This window comes from Onychostoma macrolepis, chromosome 04 (genome assembly GCF_012432095.1).
Source record: "Onychostoma macrolepis isolate SWU-2019 chromosome 04, ASM1243209v1, whole genome shotgun sequence".
NCBI lineage: Eukaryota > Metazoa > Chordata > Actinopteri > Cypriniformes > Cyprinidae > Onychostoma > Onychostoma macrolepis.
In genome coordinates this window covers 30,388,237-30,404,580 of record NC_081158.1, presented here as the reverse complement: position 1 = coordinate 30,404,580, position 16,344 = coordinate 30,388,237, and the positions used below count along the sequence as shown (strand labels likewise).

The 16,344-nt window shown below is 38.5% G+C and overlaps 2 protein-coding genes across 6 annotated transcripts in view; one reads left to right on the top strand and one right to left on the bottom strand.

The window, feature by feature from the left end:
• Window positions 1-4,670: 4,670 nt before the first annotated feature.
• Window positions 4,671-12,925, bottom strand: ppp1r3aa (protein phosphatase 1, regulatory subunit 3Aa). Its single transcript, XM_058772160.1, has 4 exons — window positions 10,798-12,925; window positions 9,731-9,777; window positions 9,541-9,641; window positions 4,671-9,290 (listed from the first exon to the last, which is right to left on the bottom strand). The coding sequence occupies exons 1-4, from the start codon at window positions 11,580-11,582 to the stop codon at window positions 7,524-7,526; spliced, it is 2,700 nt and encodes an 899-aa protein (XP_058628143.1). The 5' UTR covers window positions 11,583-12,925; the 3' UTR covers window positions 4,671-7,523.
• A 1,239-nt stretch (window positions 12,926-14,164) lies between these two features.
• Window positions 14,165-16,344, top strand: part of foxp2 (forkhead box P2) — a 98,642-nt gene continuing 96,462 nt past the window's right edge. For all 5 annotated transcript variants that reach the window (XM_058773450.1, XM_058773448.1, XM_058773449.1 and 2 more), the window contains exon 1: window positions 14,165-14,487. The gene's annotated coding sequence lies outside the window, so the exon portion shown is untranslated. The remainder of the gene's footprint in view (window positions 14,488-16,344) is intronic.

Below are 16,344 nucleotides of genomic sequence, written 5' to 3'. Positions count from 1 at the left end.
ATATCTTTAGATCTTCACAGTGGCAGGGAACACTTCCACTATCTCTGTGCACTGTGTAAACAATGAGTGACATATACGCGCGACAGATCGCTTCCGGCGCTTGCGTAAACTACGCCAGAGCACATACAGACATCACGCACTGGATGCCGTGCACCGGTCCCTTTAAGCCTAACCAAACCACCAAACCTGTCTATAAACTTAACCAGTTCCCTCCTCAATAGAAGCAAAAGTGATTTGCAATACAGCATTTTTACAACATTTCATTATTTTTGAACATGCACATAGTAGTTAAAGACACCTAATATAAAGTGAGAACTGAGCGGACTGTATATAGAATAAAACACATCATTATTGAGGTACAGGAAGAGAGCGAGTGTGTAACAGAAAGAGCACAGGAATAAAAGAGCATGACACACTGAGACATACTCATCTGACATTCACAATCTCACAGTGTACGTGTGTGTGAAAGAGAGAAAGAGAATGAGACAGAACATTGAGAGTAGCGGGGGAGTGAAACTCTCTTGGAACAGTTGGGATGAATCATCCAGTTTTCACCTCTCTCCGAGTCTTGCAGTAAACTGTTCTCATGGTAAAAAAAAAAAACAGTACAAGGTAATTTTAACACGTGTTCTGACCAGGCATGATGCTACAAGTTTCCAGCTACAAGTAATGTGTCTGTTTACACTGAGAACATATCTGATGTGATAGATAGAATAATAAACATTTTATTAGTAGTAGTAGTAGCAACAACAACAACAACAACAACAACAACAATAATAATAATAATGAGGATAGAATCTTGCATGAAAACAAAGGAGATGAAATGATGGGGAATGGAGTTTGGAAACTGTTTCGAGCCAGATTGGAAATAACATTTCCTGTATGAGCACCACAACTCAGTGGTTTTCCTTATAAAAACTACTTTTGCGAGTTCTAACGAGGATGTCCGAAACAATATGTTATTGCTATGGTCCCATGTCCAAAAAAAAAAAAAAAACTTGCACCATGCATCAACCGCTAGCCCACAGCTCCAACACTATGCTAACATTTAATTCGTCTTGGCACTTCATTAATCGGTATAGACTGCTGCCGAGGTATCCGGGGCCACGGTACACGCGCACTGCTTGATTGCATTCTGTTGTGAACTCACAGATGACTAATTACCATAAAAACAAACTGAAGTGATTGGCTCAGGACGAGTGGCTGTCCAGACTGGCCCTGTGACAAACCGCAGAAGGAAAAAGAGTGAGTGAGTGAGAGAGAGAGAGAGCAACGCGGGTCAACCCCTATTTCCCGCGGGACATTGTCTCAGGAGCGACCTGTCTCCTCGCATTGAGAGCCCACGCCGTAGCACAAGACGACACCTCATCGTGATTCATCCACTGGAGCCACTGCCACCAGGGCACTACAGAGGCCCCTAGGGGTCCATGGGTACACTTCTCTGCAACACTTCTCCTCCTTGACTATCTCTCTTTTTTGTCTTCTATTCATTCTCAGCTCTGACCTCGAGGAGTTCAGAGGGTTTTGGATCCACGTGACAGACAAGCGTCAGTTGACTGAATGACTGATAGCACTGAGTCAATAGTGACTTAATGGGTAAGAAGCATCATTCGAGAATTTATGTGTCTGTTTTCATCAATCCGAAGTCTGAATGCAGAGTCTATTATATGCTAAACTTTATAACATAATGAAAATGTATGTTTAGATTCATGTCATGTGTGTTGGGAACAAAATGTATGTGCATGCAAAGATCATTTACAGTAACAACGTTACCATTGAATTTAAAGTTTAAAGCTGGTTTAAGATGTTTTCTTTGACAGATGTGTTGCAGATCTTATAACTTGCAAAGAAAACATCTTAAACCAGCTTAAACTGGATTGCTAGTTTTAGCTGGTCTCCTAGCCTTGTTGACAGGTTTAGAGAAGATATGATTGCTTTTCGGCTAATCGGTCTGGGAGACCTGATAGACAACCAGCTAAAACCATTATAGACCAGATAAGACCAGCAGGACCATCTTAGGCTTTTTCAGCAAGGTAAATCTTAAAATCTATCTTACCATCTCTAGATTCAGGATTGCAGTCTAATTGAAATTGACAGATGTGTTGCAGATCTTATAACCTGCAATTTCAATTAGACTGCAATCCTGAATCTAGAGATGTTAAGATAGATCTTAAGATTTACCCTGCTGAAAAGGTCATCTTGAACCATCCTAAGATGGTCCTGCTGGTCATATCTGGTTTATAATGGTTTTAGCTGGTTGTCTATCTGGTCTCCCAGTCTGATTAGCTGGAAAGCCCTCATAACTTCTCTAAAACCTGCCAACAAGGCCAGCTAAAACCATCAATCCAGTTTAAGCTGGTTTAAAATGCTTTCTTTCCATGTTCTAACTCTTGTCAATTTAATCAGACTTCAATCCTGAATCTTGAAATTTTAAGATATATTTTAAGATTTACCCTTCTGAAAAGGTCATCTGGAACCAGCCTAAGATGGTCCTGCTGGTCTTAGCTGGTTTATAATGATCTTAGTTGGTCGCCCATCTAGTTTCCCAGTCTGATTGGCTGAAAAGTATTCCAAACCTCTCTAAAACATGGGGAACCAGCTAAGACCAGCGAAGCAATTTAGGCAGGTTTAAGATGTTTTTTGCCGCATTATGTTAAGATCTGCAACACCTTTGTCAGTCAGATTGCAATTGCAATGAGATTTAGCTCAATTGAATCAAATTAGTCAGATCCTTAACTTTATTAAACTAGACTAAGATGTTTTGATGATCTTAGCTGGTCTGGTTGAGTGGTTTTAGAGGGTTTTTTTGTGCAGTTATGACCTACCTTCTCAAGCCACATGAAGGCTTTTCATTCTGATCGCACTATTAGTCAAATTATTAATGAATCATTAGGCTGCATATAAACTTAGCAACTGTGGTTATTTATCAAAAGTTGCGTTATTGTGAATAGCATGAAAGGACAGTCGTTTAAGTTGATTGCTTCTGCAGTTTCCACAGTTTCTGCAGAGTCTGCAGAACACCGCTCTACATCCTGTTGGTAACATACACAACACTATATAAATGCGTACAGGGAGGGATGAGGTAACTTGGCAAGCCCACACGTAACCCAGAGAGGGAGAGAGAAAGATTAGAGAGTGTTAGGAGCTATGTGTGATCCGTCCTCGGGAGCTTGGGATGTTTCAATAATGATGTATGAGCACTTGGCCTCCTGGGATAACCAGGATGTAACCCAGATTCTGTGCTCGGACGTGCGAGAAGACGGATGACTGTGTTGTGTGTTTTATGTGTTTTATGTGTGTGTGTGTGTGTGTGCGCGCATTTTTGTGACAAATGAGGACATAAATTTGTATAATGACAAGGGTATGACATAGGTATTACAAGGAGAAGGTGACTTTTCAGGACATTACCCCACGCCCCCACTTTTCAAAAAGCTTATAAATCACACAGAATGAGTGTATTGAAAATCTGAAATAGCAGAAAGTTTCCTGTAAGGGGTAGGTTTAGGTGTAGGGTTGGTGTAGGGCAATAGCACATACAGTTTGTACAATATAAAAACCATTACGCCTATGGGATGTCCCCACTTTTCACAAAAACAAATGTGTGTGTGTGTTTATGAGAAAGTGAGGCAGCTCTCAGTGGTACATGCTGCCATCATGTGTCAGGTAGCCTGCTCTGTTTTAGCTGTAAGCTAATGCTAGCCTTTCAGTCCCCAAAACAAACATATTCAATCAGTATTTGTGTATATTACAATTTTCTACGTGGCAGCTACAAATTTCACTGGCTTCCATTGCTGCCTGAGTGTTTGACCCAGCACAATCTGTCACAGTGAATTTCCTCCAGACTGCTTTATTCCAGTTTGAGCTGTCAGGAGTAAAAGTGTTGTTGTTGCTCCATCTAGTGGCTGCAACCCTACTATAAAAAGTTAAAATAAAAAAGTTAAAAATAAAATATAATACAAATTTAAAAAAAAAAAAAAAAAACTCTCTCTCTCGCTCTCTCTATATATATATATATAGTAAAAATAATTTTTTTTATAAATTAAATATAAAAAAAATGAAAGTACAAATAAAATACAAAAAAATTAAAATACAAAAAAATGAAAGTACAAAATGAAAATACTAATAAAAAATGAAAGTAAAATAAATAAAAAAAATGATTAAAAATAAAGGTGCTTCACAATGCCATAGAGGAACATTTTTGTCTAAATGGTTCCATAAAGAACATTAACATGTGAAGAACCTTTTGTTTTGTTTTGTTTTGTTTTGTTTTGTTTTGTTTTGTTTGTTTTTTTTTGTGGCGAAAGAAGGTTCTTCAGTTTATAAAAAGGTAAGAAAGAGATTGTTCTTTAAAGAACCTTTGACTGAATGGTTCTTTGTGGAACCAAAAATGGTTATTCTATGGCATCGCTGTGAAGAACCTTTTAAGCACCTTTATTTTTAAGAGTATAAAGATAAAATAAAAAATAAAATACAAAAATAGAGTATAAATAATAAAAAATAATAAAAAAGTGAAAATCTTAGTAATAATATAATATTGCTTTCAGTGATTTAGATTGACATTAACTTTAATTTTGATATGGGTATGTTTGTCATGAAGTTGGCACATAATGCAAAATGTGACATTATATGCAGATTGGTGAAGCTCAGCAAATTTTAGACTCAGCTTCATAAAGAAAGAAAGAGAAAAGGAAAGGGTGCCAACACATAACACATAATTAACTGCAAAGCAAGCATACATGAAACATCTGAAGTATTCACACCTCAGAAAATATCCCTCATGTGATCGTAGCGACATTTTATCGCGTGGCTCACGTGTCTTTCATCTGTGAGCAGAGTTTGGGAATATCTTGTTCCTCCTGAGTCAAACAAACATAACAAATAACAAACCGTGCTGAGCTCAATGGAAACGTACAGGAAAGACTCAATGAGCCTGTTTATTAAGAAGTTGGTCAGCGCAAACTGTATATTAAAACCACAAATGGTGCAAATTCTTCATTTGGTTTTGTTTTGAATAACTGGAATAGTTGTTTTGGGTGACTATTATTTATTAGCTTGAGTTGTTTTTAGTGGTCCAGTGTTTAGTGGTCAGTTTATTTGAATCATTTTTCATTTGCTTTCATTTTTTTCTACTGCAAACCAACATAAATACAACGTGTGAATGCCTGGATCATCTGCAAACACTTAAACACAGTTTGCAATGTAAAAACATGAAACAGAAGGACAGCACATAAATGTGCATTTTATGACATTATTAGTTACAGATCAGTTTAAAAACACATTTGAGAAGATTAGATGCCCTTTGAATGTCCTTAGAGGGTAATACAGTATCATTTTTCTGCTCTTCAGAGTCACCAGACCAGCTCTAACCAGCATAAACCAGCTTGGTTCAGTGTGGACATTTATGCGTTTTTTATTTTGTTTGTTTGTTTTTTTCTCTCAGCAGTGTAAACTTATATAAGACAAATATTCATTGAGTTCACTTTAGTATTTTAGCCCTATTCAGTCTTATATCTTATGTGTGAATAAATAAGTAGTATAATTCTTAGTTTCCTCCTTATGGGGATTTTAGTGCTCTTAAGAATAGTTACATAAATGTTAGTAAATGTTGAATAGAGGTATTAAGAAAAGTAAAACTATGAATTTGTGCTCTTGCTGTACAGATGAGCAGCTCGAGCTGTACGTGAGGTTAGTGGCCAGACACCGAAAGGTCAGAGTCATAGTAGACTGGATCATATGACTGCAGCAACACACACAAAACATCTCTATTACACACTCACATATAAACAGAGATCATGCATTTGCCCACAACTAAAACAAGCACATGCAAAGACCAACACACTGGCAAATTCAATAAACAGCGTCGTATTTCAACTCAAAATTATGCGTCTGTCTCACTAAACACCCATAATCCAGTTCAACGAGGCGTAAAAATCTTGCCATTCTTTTGAGCCCAAACACATCATGTTTCTATGTAAATTAGGCTCATTATAGATTGCACCGTATTCACATATGGACTACTTTTATGATACTTTATGATGTTTTAATGGCATTTTAAAGCTTGAGCCTTGATTCGTTGTAACTGCATGGAGAAGAGCATGAAAACTCATTTTGTGTTTCACCATGATTGAGAGTAAATGAGGGGAATTTTCACTTGTGCATAAACTATGTTTTTAAGCCTTTTAGGTATGAATTTCTTATAGTTATGTTCACAGATCAGAAGGTCGAGAAGCTCTGTCCTTTCTCCAGCCCTCATATCTCTCCCTCTCTCTTTTGGGAACAGAGACATGATGGGATTTGCAGGAAATGTCACGTCCGTCACACACATCCCCAAAGAGACGTGAAATCTCACGGGCTACATAGTGCATTCAGCATGCCTTTGTATGAACCCAGTTTAACCTTACATAAAGGTACAATACCAGTCAAAGTTTGGACTGAATATTGTTCCTTGAGACACTTTTTGATACTAAGGCTCATGAAGAAATTATTTTGTATACAATCATAAACTGTGCTTAGGTGTATGAATTTGTTTGCAAAAAAGGTCACACTTTATTCTAAGGTCCAATTCTCACTTAGTTTAGTATTACATTAAAAGACTGTTTTAAATGGGACTTTTAATGGGAACACAACTGAGAAGAAAGAAACAAACAAAAATGCCTCCTAAACCTCATTTTGTCAAGTGATTTTGGGCCCATAGGATCACTTTGTGTCACTTTTTTGTGACTACTTTAAGGTAGTCAAGTGTAGGAATTGGGAAGGATTAGGGATGTAGAATATAGTCATGCAGAATATGTGCTTTATAAGTACTAATAATCAGCCATTATGTTAATAATAGGCTTGCTAATAAGCAACTAGTTAATATTGAGAATTGGTCCTTACACTAAAGTATTACAGCAAAAAATATTTTGTGTAATTTTCCAGTTAAAATGTCTAAAAAACCTTAAAGAAAGATATATTTCCTTAAGAAGCAACAATGCATGAGATATTAAGAGACTGTGATTTTAATATCAGTGTATTTTGTCCGATTTTACACTTATACACAATGCACTAGAAATCAGAAGTCTTCATATCTTATGCACTGTTGCTTGTAAAGTAATTTTATCTTCTTTTATGAATTTTTGGATATTTTTACTGGCAATCAAGGCAAAAAAAAAAAGAGTAATTAAATACTAGTATCTATACTTTTGACTTGCACTTTATATCTTGGAGATATATCTGTGAAAGCAATTGTTGCCTTTAACATTATAAGAATGTTTTCTGTCATTCAATTATATCACAGAACTGGATTAGCACATATCCACTATTCTAGCAGTTTGAGTTTAGTATTATATTAAAAGACTCCTGTTTCAAATGGGACTTTTAATGGGAACACAAGTGACAAGAAACAAAAAAAAAAAAAGCCTACTAAATCTAATTTTATCAAGTGATTTTGGGCCCATAGAATCACTTCGTGTCACACTTCATTTCAGAGTCACATAACTTGACAACAGCTTCCTCAGAAACTTTCAAGAACTTCCTGTCTGGTCTCAGTCCACATCGACAGCCCCGTCCAGACGCTGCTTCATGCCATGGCTGCACCACCAGTACAGAGAAAACAGATAGAGGGCCATGCAGGTCGGCAGATCATAGAGATACGTCGTTATGAAGATCGCAAACAGAATAACATACACAAGAGCCTTGGCCGTGTGACCCAGCGAGCAGAATTCTCTCAACAGCCTACTGCTGTTGCCGCCCACCCAGGACAGGTGAATGCTGGGTAACGGTGTGGAGAGTTCATCCTCTCCGTCCAGTCGCTGGGGTTCTTGAAAGTTTCTGAGGGTCTTCCCAAGCTCAAAGTCCTCCTCTGCAAAAGTTACCTCTCGTTCCTTTGCAGATGTTGTCCAAAGGAGGTGCCTGGATGGGTCATTGCTAACTGTTGGATAGGTAGGTAAGTGGGTGGGTGCAAATTTGGTAGCATGAATCTCAAACTCTTTCTCTTCTCCATCTGTGCAATTGTCACCCACTGCTCGGGAGTCCTCTATAAGCTCTTCTGAATGCATTTCATCCTCTTCAACACTAGCAGCTTCTATAGTCGTCTCATTCAGTCGCTCCTTCATTTGAAGTCCTTCGTTTGCCTCAAAACGCCTCTCTTCGTTTTTCAGTAGCTCTGAATTGTCTTTGTTAAAACTCTTGTTCAACGTGCATAATTCGTTCTCATTAAATGCCTCGCTCTTGCACGATGAAACACTCTGTATTTCTGTGCTGTGATCCGTAGTTGTCTCATCTTGTCCTTTTCTACTGCTTTCTGTGTCCTCTTCATGTAGTTCTCTACAAAACGCCCTCATTTCCACCTGCTCCTCGCTAGCATCTTTATTTATATCCTTCCTTTCTGAAGAAGCTCCCTCGGCCTGTCTATTTGTGAGTGGCACATCCATGATCCCCGTAAATGTCAGGGTGTCTTTGACCGCTCTCTGTGTGTTTTCTTTAACCTTTGAGGTGTCGGAGCTGCCCGTGCATTCTTCAGGTGAGATTCCATCTCCGGCTTTTGAATTCTGAGTCTCGGTGTCATGTGCTGCGGTTTGGGTTTCGTCCCCAGGGTTTTCTTTGGTCGTGTCTTGACTCAAAGATCCACTTGTGTGCACGTGATGTGGGGCTTGGCGGTCACAAGATGCCTCTAACTCGCTTCCCGCCCTCTCTGGCTCCGATCCCTGGGCAGAACATTTTAGGGTTGTGACCTTTGGCTCTTTCACTAGTTGGTAATCCACAACCTGATCTCTAGAAGGACTCGTGCTGAGATCCTTTGATTGCTCTACAGGATCAGATTTTATAGTTTCCATAGCTTTCCTGTCAGCAGGCTCTTGACTGTGGTCTTTCTCAGCTCCCTTGTCCTCCATTGGGACTAAAACTTCTGACTCAGGAGGAACACATACTTGGTCCTGCATATCAGTGCTGTTAAGGAAAGTTTCCCAGGCCTCAGAAGCAGACATGGCTAGGTGATCTTCAACCTGATGTCTTGTTTTACTGCAGGCATCTGGAGGGTTTGCTTGGGGGGGTGTTGTTGTGGTATTGCCCCAATCCAGGGAAAGCAAAGGGATATGGTGGTACATTAGTACTGGTGGCGTGTCCATACCGTAGCCTTGTTGGCTATGGACAACCGGCAAGTCGGTTCTACTTGGTATAGTCAGCTTTGGGATGGATGTGGTACTTTCATCTGTGTTGGAATTACATCCCATCTGGGTTTCCATTGCTTTCTGAGAGAAGTAGTCCTGCACACGAGCCAAACGAGCAGCTTGACGTTTCCTACGATGTTCCACCTGTCAAAAAAGACAGACAAAAGGTGGTTTTCAACAGACTTCATATTTGTAATGAGAGGCAGTTATTCAGTGCAATATAATCTTGCAAAATGCATGAAGATATCCTTCTGCTTTGCATTTAAAGAGATTGTTCACCCAATATTTATCAGTAAACTACAAACTGGCAGACTACCCCTTTTATGGGTGAACTACCTCTCTAAATGCCTGTCTTTGTCTCTGAACCATGTCTCTGAGCACTCATTGACCCTACCAGAGTTTTGCAGCAGTCATTAAGGGATTTGCAGGAATTGATTCCTCCTGCTTTCTCTATTTTGTTCTCCCTAGTATGCCTGGCCTTGGGTGTGACTTGTTCTGGGAAAAAAAAAAAAAAAACTCAAACTCGGTCTCTCATCTTCAGGATCAAAGTTCCCCATTCCCAGATTTCCACATAAGAAACCCACCTGAGATCTCATCGTTCGCTTCTGCAGGTGTCACCTCCGTCTTTTTACTGTAAATATAAGGCAGATTTTCAATCACACTCACCAGCCATATGTTCAAACATACCATCTCCAGTCAAAACAGAGTGCTTGATTGGACAACCAGAGAAATACGTCTCGTTTTATTGAGAAACGAAGTACACCTACCTATTTAACCAAGTTTAACCATGGTTTTTAGTTCTGCTGTGCATCTGCTACTGTAAGGTGTTCAGAGTCATTTTTAGTGCTGCTATGCAAATTGGTGGGATGTTTTGGATGGTTGCCAAAGATTTTGCTATTACCCTCCTGCATTGCAACAAAATCCTGTTTTAAAGACTTTTTTTTTTTTCTTTCAGTGTACATATATGGGACTTTTTTGGACAGTTTTATCATTTTTAAAGGGATAGTTCACCCAAAAATGAAAATTTTGTAATTAATTATTCACCCTCATGTCCTTTCAGTCCCGTAAGACCTTCGTTCATCTTCGGAACACAAATTAAGATATTTTTGATCAAATCCAAGAGATTTCTGACCCTGCATTGACAGCAACTCAACTGAATTGTGACAGCAGAGGTTCAACCATAATGCTATGAAACTACGAGAATATTTTTTTGTGCACAAAGAAAACAAAAATAATGACTTTATTCAACAATTTCTTCTCATCCGTGTTGCGTTCCAGGTTCTATGTCAGAACGCCAGCTCCTGCGTCAGCAGCATCACACGCATGCATCGCCGCACTCTCGTAAGCTCGTTATTTTTGTTTTCTTTATTTATTCTTGTAGCTTCATAACATTACGGTTGAACCACTGATGTCACATGGACTATTTTAACGATGTCCTTACTACCTTTCTGGGCCTTGAACGTGGTAGTTACATTGCTGTCTATGGAGGATTTCATCAAAAATATCTTAATTTGTGTTCTGAAGATGAACTATTTATAAATTATTTATGGTATCATTCACATCCAGGATGAGTTATACACCAAAGTTCAAATCCCTAACACTTAGCTTGAGTAATAGCGATGATAGTGTCTGTTTTTGCAGTGTTCCCCACCTGATTGTTTTAAGGCAGCTCCTGATACCTCTTTGGTTACTCTCCTCTACAAACTTCTCCTTTTCACTCTCTTTCTTTTTCAGGTCGTTCCTTCGTCTTTGGTGGCAGAAGATAATGTAGTTCGTCCCTCCACTGTTGGCCCAGAAGGTTCCAACAGCGCTTTCGTACCTCAGACAGAACTCCACCCGCAACCCTTCATCCTGGAATGGAGGTGTCAACACGAGGTGGAAAGAGAAACAGTCGGTCTCGCCATCGCTGGACCCAGGCATGTACTCCGCCGGCAGGTCGAAGTGGCTCTGCCAGCCGTCCAGAGTGACGCGGATGAAGACGGCCTTGTGGAAGCAGAGGTTAAGCACGCGAACAATGCCCCGGATCGTGGTGGATCCAGGGAGCAGTTCGATGCGCTCCAGTTCCAGCTTCTGCTGCTGAAGTCTCACCTCCATGTCCTGGTGCAACACTGGGACATTGAAGAGGCATGAGATGTAGTATTCCTCTACCTCTCTACCATCTGCATCCAGCCTTGATGAATCCTGGTTGTTGTACTCCTTCACGGAAACCAGGTCCAGACCAAAGGCATCCGCAAACGACACCTTTCTTCGTACGGCTACCGGTGGGGGCTCGGGTTCCGCCTCCTCGGATTCATCTCCAGAGCTTCCTTCTAATACCCTGTCCACCGTTTTCTCCAATTTGACATTTTCCTTGTTGTTTTTCATTGTCCAGTCACTATAGATGGGAGGCTCCAGGTTGCAGGAGACCATAGAGAGTACAAGCTCTTCCCCAGACATGCCTGGGTAATGCTGGATGGGTAAAGTCTGAGAGAACAACACTAACCGCCTGAAACCCTCACTCACAACTTGACAAGGCACAGAGCGTCAGGTTGCAGCTGAACATTGTGTGGTTGCCAGGCATAAAAATAGCTGCGGGTGCTACCAAACTATGCTGGTCTTCCTGGTCACTAGTGTCTGGTAGACGTGGGACACTTTGATGTGTTCATGTCGTCTGTTGACCTCTGCTGAACCTGATAGCTTCGATTAAATGCTTTTGAATTATATATGTGTATCTGTTCCGAAACAACACAATGCTTCTGTTTGGAAATGTAGAAGAGACCAGGGCTGGTTGTCACATGGGAAATTGGCTCAAGGGGCAATATCAGAGTAACTACAAGTTTGAAATGCTTCTGGTTTTTCACATGTATATTGATTTCAAACACCTAGATGAAACTGTCTTACAGAATAAAGACAGATTTTTGAGAATTTTGTCTTTTGAACTAAATTTTACTTTGGTTATATTTTGTTATGTCTGTTGGCATGGGAACACAACAATGGCCACACTGTCACTACATTCAAATAATATAATGATGATATGTCAGATTGATACAGTTTATATAATTCATTAATGAATATTTCTTCTGGCCAAATTTTGTATTAGTTTTACTGTTTAAATTGAGTTGAAAAGCCTTTCAGTCTGTAATGCATTTTAAATGCAAATTGTTTAAGATGGCTTTTATTACATTCATATATTATTTCATATTTCAGAAAAGCATTTTATCAAATAATTGTCAGTGATCAGTAGGTTCACACTGTGACAACTTGCTTTGCTATGGCGCTTATTGTCACACAAGATCAGTTTGTGTTCAATAAACTGTATGTTTTTATATAGCCAAGAGATAGATGAAGGACTGAAATTGACTTTAGCAAATATTTTTACTTCATTAATTTTTTTTTTGTTTTTTTTTTTGTATGTGCTTTTGGTTGTATTGTATAGTTATTTAATCAATGTAGAGCTTTGTGAGTTGTGAATTCCAGAAAACTTTGCTGCTTTCGCTTTCAGTGTTTTTGTGCATTATCACAACTGACCACTAGGTGGCAGTGTCTAACCAAAGCTGTGTGCACAATGTTTGTTTCTTTGAGACTCAAAAGTGGTTTCCAAAATATTCCAGTAGGTGGCAGCAAACCCCTATGTTTCACGTGGTCTTCTCAAAACGATTTTCCTCCTCTAAAATCCATATAGAAAATGCAAGCGTTTTGATTTCTTTGTGATAAAACCCATGAAATGGTGCATTTTCTTAATTAAATATTTTATTTAAATGGCATGCATGTGGTGAAAAAAAGGCATCAAATATTCTATTTCTGATCAATTAACAAAAAATTCCTAACACCTCTGCAGACATCTGGCAGATATTTGTTATCAGATTTTGGAAGTGTTAAAACGTTCTAATAAAACCAAATCAAATTCTGCTGTGCAGTGTATTTATTTAGAGATGCATGAAGAATATTTTGATGATCTGCAAATATAATTTTTTTTTTTTTTTACATGACCATCCATCCTTTATACAAATATCATATTTAATGCAGGTAGTTTTTGCTTCCACAATATGTAATGAAGATAGTTAATTCAGACAAAGACAAGGATAATTAATTCACAAAAGGAGACTTTTTGATTTTATCAATCTTTGATCTGAATATCATGTTTCCCCTGTTTTATTCATATGAAGATTTCAAGGCAGTAGCACACAGTTAGGCTACAGTACACATATGATGCATAACTCACCATTACAGTATGTGTATCAACTAAAGAGCTATAGTAATTCAAACATGCATAAATATTCAAAAGCAAATATTATTTCACAACATCAGTTGATCACTCAAATAAACAATATTTCATCACAATGAGAGACAAAAAGATTGCTGATGATCTACAGTTGTTCAGCTTGAGGTGCATTTAAATGAACCTGGGGTGTGTGAACTGAAGTAAGTGTTAATAAATTTCATGCTCAAAGAAATGCAACAATTTCAATGTTAAAAATACATTTAAAAAAAAATAAAGCATGAATTTATGTTAAACAATTAAGGAAATAAAAAATAAATAAAGACATTTTTTCAACAAAGCACAAGAATTCTCCTTTGTTTCCAACACTCCTCCACATTGCTCATCTTCAGATTTTTATACTCTGTTTAACCTCCATAAAATGACACTTTTAATGACTTTGTTTCATTTTATTTATTCACAATACATAATATAATATATAAACATGTATTAAATCACAAACAAAGATAAACAGGAATTACAATTTAAGAAACAATAATAAAAATAGTGATAATAAAACTGTTAAACAAAAGAAAAAGGACAAATAAATGATAGCACTCCACATTCCTGTTCCTCATATCTACTGGTCTATCTTCAGCAGATGAAACAATTGATATTGCATTCTTCTTATTAGTGTATTGAAAAGACTCGACAAACAAAACAAACTCCTTCAACTTCTAATGACTGTATTGTTTACCCGGCAGGTGGACATGACGTCACGTGGGGTCGCAGTACGCCAAAAAATAACAACATGCGCGTCCGCGTTAGTGCCTCCCCGCATTCTAATAAGCTAGTCCCCCCCCAAACTCGGCCGATACATTGCGATGTATTGAATCGAGATACAAAAAAACAAGCCGCCGCTTCGCGTTGCGCGTCATGCGAGCGCATTCAAACAGGAGTCTGTGTTACTCGGGCGGTTTTTTTTTACTGTTGCATCGGTAATAACAGCAGCACACTGACTGAAGACAGCAGCGTCTCGCAACTCCGAGCGGAGGAATATCAACAGCGCGTGTAGTGCGTTTGTTTTTAGCGCTTTTTTAAACCACTGACTCGTAAACACGCCAAAACTTTGCATCCGCGAAGGAGATACATTCGCTTCTTTTGGTGAGTTTTCACGTTTATGCTTTTCATACGAGTTTGACTTGACTGAGAAGTTGCAGGCGGCTTGTTTAGTGCTTGTTGGATGGTTTATTTGTTGTTTTGACAGTGTTTGTGGTGTTAGAGAGTTCGGGAGAACTCAGTACTGTGATTCTGTCTTTATAAACAATAAACATCCAGTGACAATTTTGGCATATTTGATTATTGCACGTCTTTTTATGCCAAGCAACTTTTGTTGTGTTTATAGCAGTGTTTATTTGTGAGTTTTAGTTTTAAAACAACCTGTATGAACCGTTAACATGCATTATTTTGTTCTTGAAAATAACAACACAATTTCAATCTATTTAACAGTAGTAAATATATGGAGAAATGTACATGATCTATAATTAATTTCACTATATTTAATGTTTGTTCCATTATTCTCAAATGATTATGAGTGTTTAATAGGTTTATAGTTTATAATTTTTTGTAAGTTTCAAAAAAAAAAATTAAATCAGCTCATTTATTAATTTCAATGCACTCCTGGAGTTGTCTGTTCAGTAATTTAGTTTTGGTATGTTTTTGATGTTTGTGCTTTTGCATGAAATTTAGTATTGTCAGACTGTCATGAAGTGTAAAATATACTGTATAGAAAGTGACATTTATGATATATATATATATATATATAATAAATCATGTATAGTAGATATTATTATTATTATTATTATTATTATTATCAAGGTTAACATTAATCTTACCGTGGTTGCTTGCTCCATTTCCATAATCCGGAGTGAAATCTTGATTGCTTTAGAGCTGCTCACAGGAGCAGTGAGTGTCAGGACAGTAAGGTTGATGTATTGGAGTGTTAATGGACAGCACTTTTCTTAAGACTCACATCTACTGCCAGTGCAGTTTCAGTGGGTTCAAGGGATCTGGGACTAAATCAATAGGGTACGTGACACTTACAATTTTTTTTTTTTTTTTTTTTAAACAAGGTGTATAGTATTACAGCTCCTATCATGGCTGTGATTAGCTCTGAGAGTTTTGGTTGCAGAAGCACCTCAGTTTCACTCCGGCAGCTGTGCAGGTGAAGTGCAGGTGTGCATCATGCCGCATCGTCACTCAACGCCGTGTCGCTTCAAAGAGGCCATAATAGCAGTAGTAAAATTTCAAGCGCGCACACACATACACAGACACACACCTCGGCAGCTCCAGACGTGCTCTGTAACGTGAAGCCCGGCCCTTTGTTAGCCCCACGCAGTTCTTCCCAGGTGATTTTAATTAGCAGTGTTTCAATGAGCGTGATGTTTCATGTACGACACGTGGAGGGAGGGAGGCACGGCTGACCCGCGACAGGAAAGAGGGGCCTTAAATTCGAATTATCCCGATGTTTTTGTAGTCGCAGCCTGATTACGGCATTCATCATCGGGTGGGGTGTGTGCAATGCACTGCTTTGCGTTAAAAGGAAAAAGACACATCCTTTTAAGATTAATGTGTGTGCACGGAGCAAAATAAAATCATTTGTCTGAGTTAAGATGCCACTGTGAGCTGAATACTTCTAGGTTGTACCTTTATTTGAATCGAGAGTAATGTGGGTGGGACTGTTTCATTGTTTGAAATCATGAGTTTAATTCTTTCATATGGCGTCTAACAAAAAAATGCACACCTGAACTTAAACTTATGGTGTTTTGAGGGTTTTTTGTTAGTTGCCAGTCACGTTATCGCATTAAGCGACGTATTACCCTGTGTGTGTTTTAATATACATCTCTAAACAGGGTCATAAAACTCTAATGGCAATTAAGCCGGAAAGCCTTCTGTTTGTATCCATGTTAACTTCACAGAAATGTTTCCATGACAACCTTCATGCACGTTAAGGCAACCAGA

Excerpts from the sequence above, each read along its gene's own strand:
- ppp1r3aa (XM_058772160.1), bottom strand. The coding sequence starts at position 11,582 with ATGTCTGGGGAAGAGCTTGTACTCTCTATGGTCTCCTGCAACCTGGAG. Across the intron at positions 9,778-10,797 it reads AGCTGCCTTAAAACAATCAG|TAAAAAGACGGAGGTGACAC; the intron begins GTGGGGAACACT and ends TTATATTTACAG. Across the intron at positions 9,642-9,730 it reads AGCGAACGATGAGATCTCAG|AACAAGTCACACCCAAGGCC; the intron begins GTGGGTTTCTTA and ends TTTTTTTCCCAG.